The sequence below is a fragment of the Camelina sativa genome, chromosome 13 (assembly GCF_000633955.1).
Source record: "Camelina sativa cultivar DH55 chromosome 13, Cs, whole genome shotgun sequence".
Taxonomy (NCBI): domain Eukaryota; kingdom Viridiplantae; phylum Streptophyta; class Magnoliopsida; order Brassicales; family Brassicaceae; genus Camelina; species Camelina sativa.
In genome coordinates this window covers 19827245-19842407 of record NC_025697.1, presented here as the reverse complement: position 1 = coordinate 19842407, position 15163 = coordinate 19827245, and the positions used below count along the sequence as shown (strand labels likewise).

At 35.9% G+C, this 15163-nt stretch overlaps 3 protein-coding genes and 1 non-coding gene across 6 annotated transcripts; 2 read left to right on the top strand and 2 right to left on the bottom strand.

Annotated features, from left to right (window-relative positions):
• On the top strand, nucleotides 5637-9472 carry LOC104737207 (protein TPX2-like). The gene is made up of 17 exons (XM_010457318.2): nucleotides 5637-6039; nucleotides 6298-6408; nucleotides 6555-6635; nucleotides 6827-6959; nucleotides 7054-7162; nucleotides 7265-7315; nucleotides 7425-7516; nucleotides 7600-7675; nucleotides 7757-7819; nucleotides 7914-7979; nucleotides 8126-8184; nucleotides 8280-8352; nucleotides 8439-8504; nucleotides 8589-8651; nucleotides 8770-8835; nucleotides 8998-9114; nucleotides 9220-9472. Exons 1-16 carry the CDS (start codon nucleotides 5829-5831, stop codon nucleotides 9109-9111), a joined length of 1434 nt encoding a protein of 477 aa, XP_010455620.1. The 5' UTR covers nucleotides 5637-5828; the 3' UTR covers nucleotides 9112-9114; nucleotides 9220-9472.
• Nucleotides 9768-9841, bottom strand: TRNAV-AAC. Its single transcript has one exon. It is a non-coding gene; the product is annotated as a tRNA-Val (tRNA).
• On the top strand, nucleotides 9984-11830 carry LOC104737206 (nudix hydrolase 14, chloroplastic). Its single transcript, XM_010457317.2, has 7 exons — nucleotides 9984-10229; nucleotides 10302-10407; nucleotides 10488-10565; nucleotides 10655-10747; nucleotides 10820-10912; nucleotides 11131-11229; nucleotides 11403-11830. Exons 1-7 carry the CDS (start codon nucleotides 10015-10017, stop codon nucleotides 11631-11633), a joined length of 915 nt encoding a protein of 304 aa, XP_010455619.1. The 5' UTR covers nucleotides 9984-10014; the 3' UTR covers nucleotides 11634-11830.
• LOC104737205 (30-kDa cleavage and polyadenylation specificity factor 30-like) lies at nucleotides 11768-15140 on the bottom strand. Of its 3 annotated transcripts, none has more exons than XM_010457313.2 (9): nucleotides 14962-15140; nucleotides 14127-14230; nucleotides 13779-14014; nucleotides 13443-13694; nucleotides 13259-13335; nucleotides 12866-13187; nucleotides 12457-12517; nucleotides 12201-12253; nucleotides 11768-12109 (listed from the first exon to the last, which is right to left on the bottom strand). In XM_010457313.2, exons 2-8 carry the CDS (start codon nucleotides 14215-14217, stop codon nucleotides 12213-12215), a joined length of 1080 nt encoding a protein of 359 aa, XP_010455615.1. In that variant the 5' UTR covers nucleotides 14218-14230; nucleotides 14962-15140; the 3' UTR covers nucleotides 11768-12109; nucleotides 12201-12212. The 3 variants fall into 3 exon arrangements, with proteins under 3 accessions (XP_010455615.1, XP_010455614.1, XP_010455616.1); XM_010457312.2 differs by having other exon boundaries at nucleotides 12461-12517; XM_010457314.2 differs by lacking the exons at nucleotides 11768-12109; nucleotides 12201-12253 and having other exon boundaries at nucleotides 12487-12657.

Below are 15163 nucleotides of genomic sequence, written 5' to 3'. Positions count from 1 at the left end.
GGAGGAGAAGTACCTTGTATAGAAACATCTGCACAACCTTGGTTCACTAGAACATCTTTCCCCTTACCCGTCCCAGAATACACCTTCACCATGGGATCACCATCCGGATATTCCTCCTCCTCCAGCAGATCATCTGTTTCTTCATCAAAATCTGAAACCACCAACGCTTTACCATCCCCTGCCTGTTAGAACCCCCCATATCCATATCCATTGTAGAACCATTCAACGTTGCAGCCTCTGTAACCACAGAGTCAATATCCTGGTCCCTTCTCTCACTACTAGTGCTCTTAGCCCTATACAGCGGCTTGGGCCACACCGGACCACCACCCTTTCTATTAAGATGGAAGGCAACACCATGACCAAGGAACTCCCCACCAGCAGACTGAAACCCACTCTTACCCCCGAAATCACTAGTTTCCACACTAGACTGCCTCCTTTGACCCCACACCGGAGCCTGATGTGTCTCCTGCTGACGAGAACTGTTGCCACCAAAATCACCAGCCCCAAAACCCGCCTCCTGCTTATGAAAGTCAAGGGCTCTTTTCGCAAACTTCCTCGGCTTCTCCCAGCCACCATCACTATGAGACGTCACTTGTTTAGCCATAAGTTGCTGACGCTGACCTACCCTCTTATCATGATGAGTATCCCCAACATGGTTACCCACACCCTTTTGTAACTCTGGACAAACCCTCCCCTCATGTGTTAGGCGAGAACAGTGATCACAATATCTTGAAAGCTTCTCATAATCCAGAGAAACGACAATCTCATCTCCAGTATTAAAAGGCACAACCAACTGAAATGAAAGAGGATTGAAACCGTTAACCGTTACGCAAATGCTCCCAGACTCCTCATCAATCTCACGGAGAATACCAATCTTCTTGCCAATAGCTTGTAAAGTAGCCACCTCCCAAAGATGCATAGGAATCCCAGAAACCTTCACCCGTAAATTGATAGCCGAGGGATAAGTGGAAGAGATAATTGGCTCCCACTTAACCAAGGACACCATCCAACTATATGTAAAGTGATAAGGACCATTCTGCAACACCGCTTGAAGATCTGCCTCTTCATCAAAGTTGAACTGAAAAAATGCTTTGTCCCAAGTCTGCTCCCACCACCTTATCCTCCAACTTCCATATCTTAGGGAGATTAGCCACTAAGGACTCCATCCTTTGGATAGAAGGATTCATCAGCCTCCCAATCAGATTCAGAGAGAACTGTTGTATCCTTTGAGCCAGAACAGTGTTGGAGACCTTAACTGTTTTAGTGCGTAGCAACGAGGCCTTGCCCTTGTTGAGTGCCAATTGAGCCATAGTAGACAAAGAACAGAAAAACCACAGCAAAAGACGAGATCTGAAAGAGAGAAGAAAACAACCAGTCAGACCAGAAAGCACAAGGACAATCCGACTGCAAAGAAATGAGAATAATATACACCATCGTAACACAAATGCCCATATAAATAAGCTCATGACCACCCAATATCCGAAAATGAAGACAGAGGATATGCAAATCATGTCAATATTCAATCCCAACACTACGATAGGATATGTAAAGATCTCCGAATCGAGAAATCCTAAAGAAAAACAACCAAAGTTTCCATAAATCACATACCAGTATAATATCTCCTTGAAACCCTCGATCACAAACCAGAAAGAAGAGCCAATCCCATCACGAACCAAAGATATCAGACCACCCGGGATATCCACAATCATAAATTGAATCCATATACACCCAAAGACAATCACTGAAGACAAATATCGAAGGATCCCATAAACCCTGAGCCTTAAAGGAAATCGATAACAAATCCCATAGACATCGACCAAACAGATTCTCTCCCTGATATCCTCAGCAGGGAAGTTAATTCGTTTACCGAACAGATCCCAATCCAGAGAAACCACTGTCACAAACCTTGTGACAACAGATCCACACACACCTGGAGATGGATTTCCGATCCATCTCCAAAGCCAGATACCCACAGAAAAACACGAGAGATCCTCTCCCCGTCCTCCATCCTTAACTACAAACATCACCAGGCTAGATCTCGTTGCCAGTCACCGTCGCCATTCTTCAATCGCCGTCACGTTCTCGGAAACCCTTTTTTTCTTTGCGTTTGACGTGTACATTTCTTTTCACAACCGTAACTTTATTAATTAACTATTTTTATCGGTTTCACATGTTAATATATACTATATATTAAACTATAATAAAGTAGAGTTCTGAGAAATTGTCATTTGGCACCACTCTATTTTATTAACATGTGTCATTTTTTCAATTTTAATGAAATAAAAGAAACATTATTGCTAATCTAAAACTAAATTGTCTGCACACATTTTTTTAATTTGAGACATTTTATTTGTTTAGTTTCTTTAGGTTACATTTACTTCGCTCAATCAATAACCTTTAAGACATTATATGTGGACGTTTTCTTTTGTTCAAACTATTCATGTTGCAATAATGTATGACATAATTAATTACAATTATTATGCTTTATAACTGTATTTATTGTCATGAATGTAGTTACTCAGAATAATGTGTCAATGTAATTTCTTACAAACTTCATAAAATGTTTAGTGTATTATATAAGATCTAATGCTCACATGACTAATAACGAAGAAAATGATCATGCACTATATGTTTTTCTTTTCCCATCATTTTTCATGGTACTTTATTTTATCTTTTTCTTATGAAGTTTAAAAAAAAATAATGATGTCTTGTAGTATGATGATTAACAGATTAATATATCGATGACTATTTGAAGAAGTCACGTACTTTATTTTTTCTGTATAAGAGTCTTGTCAATATTTATTAGCCTCTTTCAAAAGATTATGTTTTATGATAGTCATGATTTAAAGTTTTTGCATTGTTTTGTAATGTATTTTTTTTTTTCAAACTAAAGTTGGAAGTCTTGATAAAGATGAGCCCAATGCTAAAGCACAATCTCTTTGGCTTTGAACATTCAGTCATAATATTATAGTTGTAAGTCTCTTAGATTTCTCTCTTAAATCCTCTGATCTTCAACTACAATATATTTCTAAGTTTACATTTCGTAAATTTGCTTTCTTTTTCGTTTTTAAAAGTTTTTTATCCCATTACAAAAATATTTTACTTTGCCTAATTTTACCGTGTAATGCATATATACATGGTAAAAAAATCCATATATACATGGTAAAAAAATCACGCACTTCTTTATGCCTCTTTGAAATCACTTCCCAAATTTTACAACATCATTTCGCATTATACGGAAAAACATTACAGAGACCTATTGAAAATATTTAATATATATATATATATGTACATACTGTAATCTCAATACTTTTATCATAGATATATGTCAATCGTTAAAAGTGGTATAAATTAACACGTAGATTAACTTGTACAAAAACAAGATTACTTTTATATCGCACTGGTATTGTTTGAGTTACCAATCATACCTCATATCTATTTTTCTATAATCCTTGGTACATCCGTCATTATGCCAAAAAAAGCTTACACCACATCCAATGGTTATCTATATTTGTTTTGGTTTAAATTTCTATTTTACATTTAGAGTATAATTTTGAAGAGATATGATTTATTATTTAGAGTATATGATTAAAAATATGATGCAGTTTTAGTACTTTTAGAATTTTTTAAAATGATGTGCTAAATTTAAAACGAAAACTTATTTTTATGCAATTTGTGAAAATTGTCCTTTTAACATGTACACTTCATAATTATAAACTTATAAATGTATATATTTAAATTCTTTTCAAAGCATATATAAATAATATCATGTACATTTTATATATAATTTAATGAAAATTTTATTTTATATACAAAATATTTGATTTTGTAACCTATATAACTTTCTAGTATATATATATAGTAACCAAACGTATACTGTACGTAGCCTTTATATCCAATTTTCCCATAATTTATACAGGTTTTATATCGGTTACAATTTAAAATTGTTCATATTGGTGCATTTGAGCTCTCCCAACACAATAAACAGAGAAACAAATATGTTCAACCAACCACTCTTATCCCCAAATAAATGTTGTCTTAATTCCCTTCAAAAAGTGCTTTTGGAACAAAACCCGAACTCCTTTTGACACAGTTTTGTCTAAAAAGTTTATATGTAAAGTTAAGCGTTTACATTTTGTCCACAAAAATTAATTATTTGTCCTATTCTCTTCAAAAAAATTCGTGGGTCTTTGGTGTATATATATAGATTTCTTTTTAAAACTGTTAGACAAAAATAGTTGCCCAATTATATGCAAAACAATCTAGTTTTCATTTTTGAATCAAAATAAGTACGCTTTCTGACTTGGTACGACTGTCAACAACATTGTATCTTTCATGCGAATAAAAAATCCATTGCTCATCATTAATGGTAATTAATGGCAATTTCTCATCTGGTGAAACACATGTTCATTATATAGGAAAAAGACTTTCAAATTCAGTTACAGATTCAAAAATATTGTAAATATCAATGCTTTAAGCAAATTTTAGGCTTTTTTTTTCTTCTTTTTTAATTATAGTCAACAAGAAAATTGTAAGCTTTAATTTAGGATATCTAGTTGGACCTAATTTGGAGATTAGTGGGATTACCCTCTGCATTTTTTTTATAATATATATATATATATATCTTTAAGAATTCACAAAATTTCATTTAATTACTTTTTTGACATAAAAACATCATCAACTACAACTAATTCAACCAATAAAAATTATATTGCACACTATAAATAGTAAAAAAAATAATCAATTACATCACAATAGAAACATTACTTATGTTTATACAAAAAAAAAATTCCTAAAACATCATTTAAAAGTAATACATAAAGAATAATAAATTAGTTAAATTATTTTTTGTATAGGTGTTTTCTATTTTCATATACATATAAAAATTGAACAAAACACCAATAAAATTGATAATTTTCGGTTAACTAATTTGACAAAAGTTTCAGAAAGTTGGTGATCTTTTTATTGTTTAAACACGACTCATTTGGTTAAAAGTTAAAACACTAATAGACAAATACAACTTTATCAACAAAACATATCACCAGGCCTGCATATATGCCTATATGAAATAATTGTGAACCCAAAAAAAAATCAAATATGTCAAATAACAAGGTTTTTCTTTATCCAACAAGATTCTAAAGTTACAAAGATCAAAGATAAAGGTTTAAATCAAACAGTCAAAACGTGATAGATAAAGCCAGGTCAAAACGTGACAAACGAACGAATGCAAACTGTTGGAGTGGTGGCAGAATCGAAAATAAACCCACATTTATCGATTCCCCGCCGAAAATTTCAGACTGCATCGAACGCCCAAAAAAAAAAACTAAAACCCCTTACGTCACTTCCTAACCAAACTACATAAAAACCCCTACATTCTCTGACTCAACAGGGGCACTCTAGTCTTTTCAACTATCCCTCTCACAGCTATCATCACTCTAATCAAATTCAAAACACATTTTGTTTTCTAGATAATAAATCCACGTCATGAAAAACTGCACGCTCATACACCGGCGTCGTTTTGTTGTTCTGTAGAAGGAAAACATAAAATAAACAATTTGCCGTTTTGTCGCTTTTTTTTTTTTAATTAAAAGAAAAAAATAGTGACGTTTATTTCCTTAACTCTGCAATTTCTTACTTATTTCTTCTTTCTTCTTCTTCTCCTTCCTTCTGTGTTCTACTCATAAAAAAAAACCAATGATGATAATAAAACCACACATAAATTAGGGTTCTGTCTGGATTTCTTGGGGTGAGTGAACCTGTGGTTCGTTTTTCTTTTTAACTACTGTTATTGCGTTTATTGTCTCACAGTGGAGGTTTTAAAGAGAGATATGGAGATGGAGACAGAGACAGAGACAGAGACGGAAACGGAGTCCGATGAGGATATGGATACAGATATGATGGTGTTCGAAGTGACTGAAATCGATTTGGAGTATGAGTTTGATGCTGCTCGTTGGTTTGATTTTACTCGGGAGGAGTTGGCTTTGGAGTCTCGTGCTGCTGAACTTTGGTTTCAGACCGCTCAGTCTTATCCACCCTCTCGTAAGTATCGCCTCCTTACTCGTCTTTGTGATTGTGTTTTCGCCTTTGGATTTTTAATTACGTCATCTTACGCAATGCGGTAATGAAAAAAATTTGAAATATAATCTTCTTCGATGTTATCGTGATTTTGTGCTTAGGTTTTTTTTTAAAATTCGTTTATTGGATTTCGATTATTTATTTATTTATTATTATTACAAAAGCAGAGGACCAATGTCGTCATGAGGATTGAAGTGTGTTTATGTTTTTTTATTTTTTCAGCCTTTGCAGTTAAATTGTTTATGAGAGAGGAGGTTTTGTCTGAAGACAAGACTGAGCCTTTGTCAAAATCAGAAGAAGTCGGGGAAGTTACGGCAGATGTGAATGAAACAGGTGAATGCTGTTGGATGTTTTGGATTGTGTTCGTGCATCTCTAAACTAGTTTACTGGTTTTAGGACTGTTTAGGTTTAGATTTTCTTTAACTATAAAATTGAAAACTTTACAATTTAGGGATCTTGTTTTTTTTTTTTTTTGTCAGGAAATGGAACGAGGTCTGGGGTGTTTACATTCATCCAAGGTGGCACTTTGAACAAAGATACAAATGAGTCCTTACATAAAGGTAATCACTTTTACTAACATGACTGTAGATTACAATACACATGTGTTTCAACTAATTTATTTTATGCTTATGAATTATTGTCTAACCTCTGACCTGTTTTTGGTATTGTACTTAGATATATATTTCCTGGTTGTTTTGGTTGTTTGCTTTTGCCTCATGTCTAAAGTTCCCACTTCCTCTACTTATACCAGGACCTACATTTAGCAATCGGACTCCTTCTGATAAACTGAAATACCGACCAAAGTCAAGCATCAGGCCTATACCAAGAAGTTCAACATTGATGAAACCTACTGCTAGCCTATTGGCAAAGCTAGATAATACCAGGTGACTATGACAACATATAATTCTTGGTATATTATCTTCTGTCAACTTTTAAATCAGTGAACTTAGTAGTTGGTTGTTTTGTTGGATCTCCTAGAATCCAAAGGCAAGTGGATGAAAGTAAGGAGAAAGGTTTGTTCCCTTCAACTGGATCTGAAATGCAATCTGCTAAAAGACAGAAGCTCGAGGGAGGTCTACTTCGTAAGGTCGATTTTCTTGTAGCCATGAGTTTCCTTGTATCTAGTTCCTTCAAGAAAATATGATTTAAGCGTTTGACCTTACTTCAAATAAGTTCTCTTCTGTTTCAGGTTGCTGAAGTGACGCAGGAAACGAATTTGGTCCATAAGGCACACAAGAAGGTTGCTATCTGTTTCTTGTGTACTCCTGAACATATGGAAAATTTAACTTTTCTGTTGGAAAAGAGCATTTCAGTGTTAATCATTCAATTGGTTGTTATATGGTTTTCAGGATCTTGATAAAAACTCGCTACATGCGAGGATGAAGATTACTGTCCCACAGGAGCCTGATTTTGCAACATCACATAGAGCAAATAGGATAAGGTTAGGACCTAGACGTTGAATAACAGTCAATAGTTATGGTAAAATCAGATCTTACATGCATTCGCACCAATGGATTATTGCAGGCACAGGATTGATGCTAAGTTGGAGCAGGACTCAACATCAGTGTATAGGTTCAAAGCACGCCCCTTGAACCGAAAAGTTAGTAACTGCTAATTACCTAACATGGAACTCATTTCGTTATTGTATTCCCAGCTCAAACATGTGTTGTGTTGCCTGTAGATCTTTGAGGCTCCATCATTACCCATTCGAAAAAAGAGCACTCCTAAACTACCAGAATTTCAAGTAAGCCTTTAAAACTAAGTTGGACTGGTCTTACTCTACGTTTTACAGGGTTAAGAATTAATACTTTAGATTATGTTTCTTGTGGTTTTATCAGGAATTTCGCTTGAAGACCTCAGAAAGAGCTCTGCAACATTCATATCAGGGAAATAATAATCGTAAGGTTATACACCAACTGAACTTACTTGAAATCATATTACAAGATTACTTTATATCAATGTGTGTATAACTGATACTCATCTTTCATGTGGACCACTCAATGAGTCTCAAAGTGCTGATGCTAAAGGAGAGAATTTTTCATTTTGACAGGAGTCAGATAAGCCTAATACAACAGCATATCTTGACGGTGTTAACAGAGAACCAAGAAGGTATGATATTAAAAAAATTATGAGGGTCTCTTGCTTACTTACACCAACTTTTATATAGTAGAAATGTGATTATTCTGCGAGTTGAATTTTAACAGACCAAGAGCTATGGATACACCTAAGGATGATGATAGAAAACACCTATTCAAAGCTCCGCCTCTTAATAATAAGGTATAACGTTTTCTATCTCGTGTTGCATTTTATTGCTACATACTAATAGGTACACACTCATAGAGAGCTCATTTTCCACTGAACAGATACTTTCAAGTGGACAAGACATTGGCATTTTCACAAAAAGCAAGCGAGAAACTACAACTCCCGTGGTATGTCTGTCTATGGATTATTCTCTACACTTGGTGTCTATATCTCCTACAATAGTCTCAAACTGTTCTTACACTCGAACTCAGGGGTTTAGGTTTCACTCAGAAAGGAGGGCTCAACCAAATTTGCCAACAGACCTTTTCAGTAAGGTTCGATTCACGGTTCCCGAACGTTCTATTTTCCTCAATGAGTTAACTTGAGATTGTTCTTATCGTACTCTAGTTATCTGATGAAACCTTTGTTTTCTTACTTCGTTTTAATGTACAGCTCTCCTTATCATCCGAACTCCAGCAAAACAATGGATCTCACTCAAGATTTGCTCAGCCTGAACAAGTAAAGATACAACTCATGATTTCATTTAACTTTATGTCCCAGCTTTAGAATCATATCAAGGTTTACATAAGGGCTCAAAGGAAAACAAACTGAACTCTTTTCAAGCAGGGAATGAAGTAATAAGCTATTGACTGAAGCTTGTTTCTACTAACTCCATTGCAGAAAACAAGCAAATTTACTAGGAAACCGATGGTACAACACTGTGTAGTTCCTGAAACTAGCCGGCAATGGACTTCTCGGAGTGGTAAGCTTGAAGCAGCGGTGCAACTAAATTAACAGGTAATAAACAAAAGGACACTACTTTACTTTTTTTCCTTCTTCTATTAGTGCTTCTTATATATAGCTTTTGTGGATAATTTTTGTTACTTGATTTTGATTTCGCAGGAGCGTAGCTGATCGTAGAAAAGAATCCTTCTTAGTTATATGAATCATCTCCATTCTTTTTTGTACATTAAGACTTGGTACTCTTAGGTGACAACTATTAAAAAAGAAGGCTAACATTATGAAGAACTAAAATCTGTCTTTCAAGGGGGTGTGGTATGACATTGTTGTGGTCGGTTAATTTTGGCGAAGGATATGTATACTGTGGATACTCATTTCATGATATGAATGAAATACAAAGAGAGGTTCAACATCACTTTTGCGGTTTTATCATGTGATGAATGAATGAAGCCATATACTCTTGCAACCGCCTATGTCTCATGATGCAACCATCCATAGACTTCTTCTCCTTCTTATCTCCCGATGATGACTCAACCTTGTAAAGACTAAACTTGTGAGTCCTCAAGTTTAACAAGACTAGACCATTCTTGTGTCTGCTCCACGGGTATATTGATCTCAGACTAGACAAAAATGTGGTTAATAACTCATTTTTGTTAATAAGGCTCTGTGGTTTATGTGATGATAAAAGGCATAAAAAATTAAAACGTTAATGGCTTCGCCCGGGTTCGAACCGGAGACCTTCAGTGTGTTAGACTGACGTGATAACCAACTACACCACGAAACCGTTTTGATTACTTATCTTCTAGAAAGCTTTTATTTATAACAATATATCACCTAATTCAAAGCCCATTTAGGCTTGACAAAATAAAAAGCCCACTAAACTTTCACGTGTTGAATTTTCCATCTTCCCCAAGGAGTGTGACTGTGTGAGTCAGAAGAATTTGCTTAGCCTCGTCAATGGCTGGGTTTACTCTTCTTCCTTCGCGTTTACTCGCATGTCCTTCACGCTCTCTGCCTCGTCTTCTTCATCACCATGCAAACCTGATTCTTCGCTGCAAAATGTCGTCTTCTTGTTCTTCTTCCTCTCTCGCTCAATCCATCACGCTCACGAGCCAACCCAACGAACCTGTCCTTGTCTCCGCGGCTCCGGGGATCTCATCCTCTGATTTCAGGTGAGTTTTTCAAATTCCCTAGATTTCAGAAAATATGGTTAAATCGATTTCAATCTTTGTGTTTGTGTGTAGGGATGCAATAGATTCATCTCTCTTTAGGAATTGGCTAAGAAACTTGGAATCAGAGTCTGGAATCTTAGCTGATGGGACAATGACGTTAAAGCAAGTTCTTATTCAGGTAAATTGATCTTAAAACACACACATTGAGATTTTGCTAGTGTAGTGATCAAATGGTCTTCAATGATATGATGAATTCAGGGAGTTGATATGTTTGGTAAAAGAATTGGCTTTCTCAAATTCAAAGCGGATATTTTCGATAATGAAACTAGTCAGAAGGTATCTTATCATCATCTTCTTGTGTTCTGTTTCAACCAATGTAGTCATTAAATATATATGCTAGTTTGTTAAAGCTAAAACGCCATTAGGTTCCAGGTATTGTATTTGCACGAGGACCAGCTGTAGCCGTGCTCATTCTCTTGGAGTCGGATGGTGAATCTTATGCGGTTCTTACAGAACAGGTATCGATTTATCTTCATGTAGTTTAATATTTTCCCGAAACAAAATATCACATTGTACTTGGTATACTGAAGGTTCGGGTTCCAACTGGGAAGATAGTTCTGGAATTACCTGCTGGAATGTTGGATGATGATAAAGGTGACTTTGTTGGAACTGCTGTTCGTGAGGTACCTCTCTATCTTTATTGAACATTTGACAACTTTGCCAAAGAAATACTGTGACTGCAGATGAAATAGCCTGTTATATGCTTTGGATCTTTAGTTGTTTTACCAAAGGAACCTGAAATTGTAGAGAGTTCGAAGTATAACTCAAAAAGGAGTCTGACAAATTATCTGGACTCGTGTTTTACGCAAGTTTCATGGCATTTGTTTCGTGGATATATCAGGTCGAAGAGGAGATTGGTATAAAACTGAAAAAAGAAGACATGGTTGATCTCACTGCTTTCCTTGACCCATCTACAGGTCACAGGATTTTCCCTTCTCCCGTAAGTAATCCTTGCTCTAACCATCTTCTGGTTTTCTAGTATACCTGTCTCATATTAGTAGTCTTGGTAACAAGCTGCAGACATTCAAAAACGTTTCATTATCTCGTAGTCTTAAAAAATATGGTTGGAAACTGATTGATTGCTTCTATTCGTTTGGTGTCTCTCTGGCTCAGGGAGGCTGTGATGAAGAGATGAGCGTGTTTCTTTACAGAGGAAAAGTGGAACAAGAGACTATCAGACACTTGCAAGGCAAAGAGACAGGACTCCGTGAACATGGTGAGTTCATCAAAGTCCGACTCATTCCATACAGAGAGCTCTGGCGCAAAACAGCTGACGCTAAGGTTCTTGTAAGCATTGGTCTCTACGAAATGGCGCAGAGAGAGGGTCTCCTGCCCAGACACTGAAATCCATCTCTGGATCTTCTACAGATCTCTGATTGACTCAAGCCAGATACATAGATCGAGACTAGATGTTGTAATGTTGCAAAAGGAGATTTTAGTTCTATTGCGGTTATGACTTTATAACACGGTACCAAGTATGACTGGAAACTCATCTTTATAACTAAAAGAACTTACAAACCCCAATTTTGGGTTTAGCCGTTTAGGTTTCCAAAATTTACGTTTTGCCAAGTTTGAAACTGTACAAGTTTTGGCGATCAAATGAAAAAACTTTTAGTTAGAATCTTCTGGTTTCTATAAACAACCAGACCAAATGAACATGAATTACAACATCACAACAACTTCTCCACATCACCACATCACCATACTATCCTACTAATGGTGGTCTTTCGTAGTAGAGTTTGGAGTTTGAAGTTGAACTCTAGGATGAATCTCGTCCTCTCTTTCTTGATGATGACCTGTCTTTTGATGAACCATTGCTTCTGATAAAATGACAAAGACAGAAACAATCAGGAAACTGCAGGGAAAATTGAAGCTTTATTTGGTTCATCAGAAGGTTTTTTGCAAGCTTACACATCATCTGTTTTACTTGATGGCTCTTGTGTGGCCCGTGATTGTGGCATCACCTGCGGAGAAAAAGATGGTTTCACCATGTAAGAATCAACCGATGATGATTATGAAGTTATGAGCATCTCGAGGATAATATGACAAAAAATGAATATACACGTCGTAAAAAAGTAAGGAAACTCAAAAGTATTATCAGATCGAGTCAGAAGTTTAATCCAAAAATAGCAATAATGATTGTTAAATAGTGATGGATAAAACATACTGACAGGATGATCAAGTTGTCTCATGCATCTGCTGTGGGTTTCAAGGTATTCTTCATAAGACTGCAAAAACAACAAAAAACACAATCACAAGACTTTGTCAAAAATGAGAAAACAACAGAACCTGAGCTCATGATGCTCCAGAAGCAAACAGAAGGAAGTCCCTGTAACATCATTGCAAAAGGCTAAACTTGATCCAGACCCTGATAAAATATAGATCAGGAATAGCTCACTGAAAATAGCTCAGAGTTTGAAATATACTACAAATGTTTTCACCAAGTTTCCAGTAGTGTGTCATGACTATCTTTGATTCAGCTAAACAACACGACTTACAAAAATATCTAGTTCGAAAACAAGAAGCTGTAATTGGATGAAATTCTCAGCATAAATTACAAGCAGATATGCCACTACCATGTTAAGAAAATCATCATCGGTTAGGGAACTCGCAAGAGGGCTTTCCAAAGGCAAACCCCACCAGTTAAATCGTAAAGATTTTTCTTGCTCCGTGTGAGAGTTAGATGCACCTGATGATGTATGGAGATATTCCGAGTGTACTCCATATCCTCTCTGTTGTGCAAGATGAAATCTGCTGAGGTCATCCTGGTTTGGGTAGACCGCAGGAGGGTAAGGCATCGCTGTATGGCCCCAAAGATTGTTATTATACTCTTCATCTCCAGAGGAAGACGGAGGTTCTGCGCGGGACCTTTTTGTTGAATAATCATCCCTTGAAGAGCTGTGAGAGAATAGAATCAAGGACAAGCAGATCTAAGAACCAAAAAGCCCACTTAGATTTCGAGGAGGTACCTATTGAGCAACCCGTCATCGCAGCTATTTGCATCAAGGAGTTCACAAAGTGCTTCACCGATATCTTCCGGTAATTCCTAGAGCATGCACACATTTAAGGAACATAAGTCAAGTCATTTCCATAAACCTTAGCCCGAGTCATTATATGGTTTTGAGACAACCAATGCATAAACTATAGGTATACCTGACAATCTCGACTAATCTTGACAGGCTTGTAGTCATTCATAGGATTCTTGAGATGAAGTGTTTTCTGAAAAGGCAATTCACTCAACCGCAACCATTTCACTTTAAAACTACGTCCCCACGGATTGTTTTTACCACCTCCCTGACTCCATATATGATCTCGCCTCCATCCCACAGGAGACAACATCTCTGCATACCCTTGGAAGAATCCGCTCATGTTCACGCTGAAGATTAAAATCACTCGACCAGATTTCTACATAAAGACTATAAAGTCAGTATACCTGACACTAAATATAAGATTACAGAATGGTGCAAACTAAAAAGGAGAGTTTCTTACATGAAAAGCACCTTCCAATATTGGCTCATTCATTACTTGAGTGGCCCAAATCCCTTTCTCGACTGAAACTTGAATATTTTCATAATTCAGACTTTTGATAATGAAATATCTCGTCTGGTACCCTGGTTTACTATCTTTATTCGGGTTTGAGCTTTTAAGTTGATCAGGAAAGTTGCGCCGTTCAACATCCACCTTGGACAGGTTATGGTCTTCTTTCCTTCTGTGACTTGAATTCTCTTTACAAATTATATTCAAACACGATTACAACAAAACAGACAAAACAAAACACAGATTTCCATTAGAAAATACAAGAAAAAGCGAATAACAAGACTCAGCTTCACAATTTACCTGGATCATCAGAGTTTCCTAAATCTTGTTTCCAATCAGTCAAAGATGAATCGACAACAGATGCATTTTCCTTAGCCGTATCAGAAGACATGCCTATTTATACCCTATATAAACAACACACAAGAACAAAAAAAACTAAATGAAAAAAAAAGAATAAAACTTGGCAGCAAAACGTGAAGAAATAGACATCAACCAAAAGCAATAAAATCCACTCTAATCAAAGAGAGCATAACGACCAATCACCACCACCAACAGAAGTAACATTAGAGCCATTTTAAAGAACAAAAAATAAGAACACGAGTTGAATCAAATCACAGAGCAACAATAAACACAACAAGAAAAATTCACACTTTACATTTGTCTACACTCCAATAAGAAGCTAGTGTAGTTAGTAAGCATATTACCAAATCAATTAGTCTACTAATGAGATTAGTATAATTAGTAATCATTACTCATTACTCATTAGTCTACTACAATGAGAAATTAGTATCCATGAAAGTAAACTTAGGAACTTCAACAACAACAAAAGAGATACTAGTTATATTCAAAATGCTATAAAGTACACTTCTTCACCGAATCAAAACATTTCAAAATAATCTAATCTAAAGTCAGAAACCTAATTCTTCCTCTATTGTTGATATCCCAACATAACCAAACAGAACCCAGAACCCCAAATCTGAAGCAAGAAGGAAAACACAATTAACCATTTCGATACATTCCCACAATAATTCCAGAGAAAAGCAACGAAACCCATTAAACAGCAGACAGATTACAGTGACAATATGAAGAACATAGAACAGTACAGTTAACAGTAGGAAAAACAAAAAAAACGAACCTTTGAATTATCAAAAAGCACAAGAGAGAAACACAAGTACAGAAGACGAAGAAAACTAAGATACTAATTTATTTCGGTATTTGAAAATCCAACCAAAGCCCTAATCTTCTCTGTTCGGCTTCGACATCTCTCTTTTCTCGCTTCTTCTTCTTCTCTGTTTCGTATTTTTTTTTTTTTTTTTTTTTTTTTTTTTTTTTTTTTT

Excerpts from the sequence above, each read along its gene's own strand:
- LOC104737207 (XM_010457318.2), top strand. The coding sequence starts at position 5,829 with ATGGAGATGGAGACAGAGACAGAGACAGAGACGGAAACGGAGTCCGAT. Across the intron at positions 8,185-8,279 it reads GTTAACAGAGAACCAAGAAG|ACCAAGAGCTATGGATACAC; the intron begins GTATGATATTAA and ends GAATTTTAACAG. Across the intron at positions 8,353-8,438 it reads CTCCGCCTCTTAATAATAAG|ATACTTTCAAGTGGACAAGA; the intron begins GTATAACGTTTT and ends TCCACTGAACAG.
- LOC104737206 (XM_010457317.2), top strand. The coding sequence starts at position 10,015 with ATGGCTGGGTTTACTCTTCTTCCTTCGCGTTTACTCGCATGTCCTTCA. Across the intron at positions 10,230-10,301 it reads ATCTCATCCTCTGATTTCAG|GGATGCAATAGATTCATCTC; the intron begins GTGAGTTTTTCA and ends GTTTGTGTGTAG. Across the intron at positions 10,566-10,654 it reads ATAATGAAACTAGTCAGAAG|GTTCCAGGTATTGTATTTGC; the intron begins GTATCTTATCAT and ends AAACGCCATTAG.
- LOC104737205 (XM_010457312.2), bottom strand. The coding sequence starts at position 14,217 with ATGTCTTCTGATACGGCTAAGGAAAATGCATCTGTTGTCGATTCATCT. Across the intron at positions 14,015-14,126 it reads AGGAAACTCTGATGATCCAG|AGAATTCAAGTCACAGAAGG; the intron begins GTAAATTGTGAA and ends TAATTTGTAAAG. Across the intron at positions 13,188-13,258 it reads GATGACGGGTTGCTCAATAG|CTCTTCAAGGGATGATTATT; the intron begins GTACCTCCTCGA and ends ATTCTCTCACAG.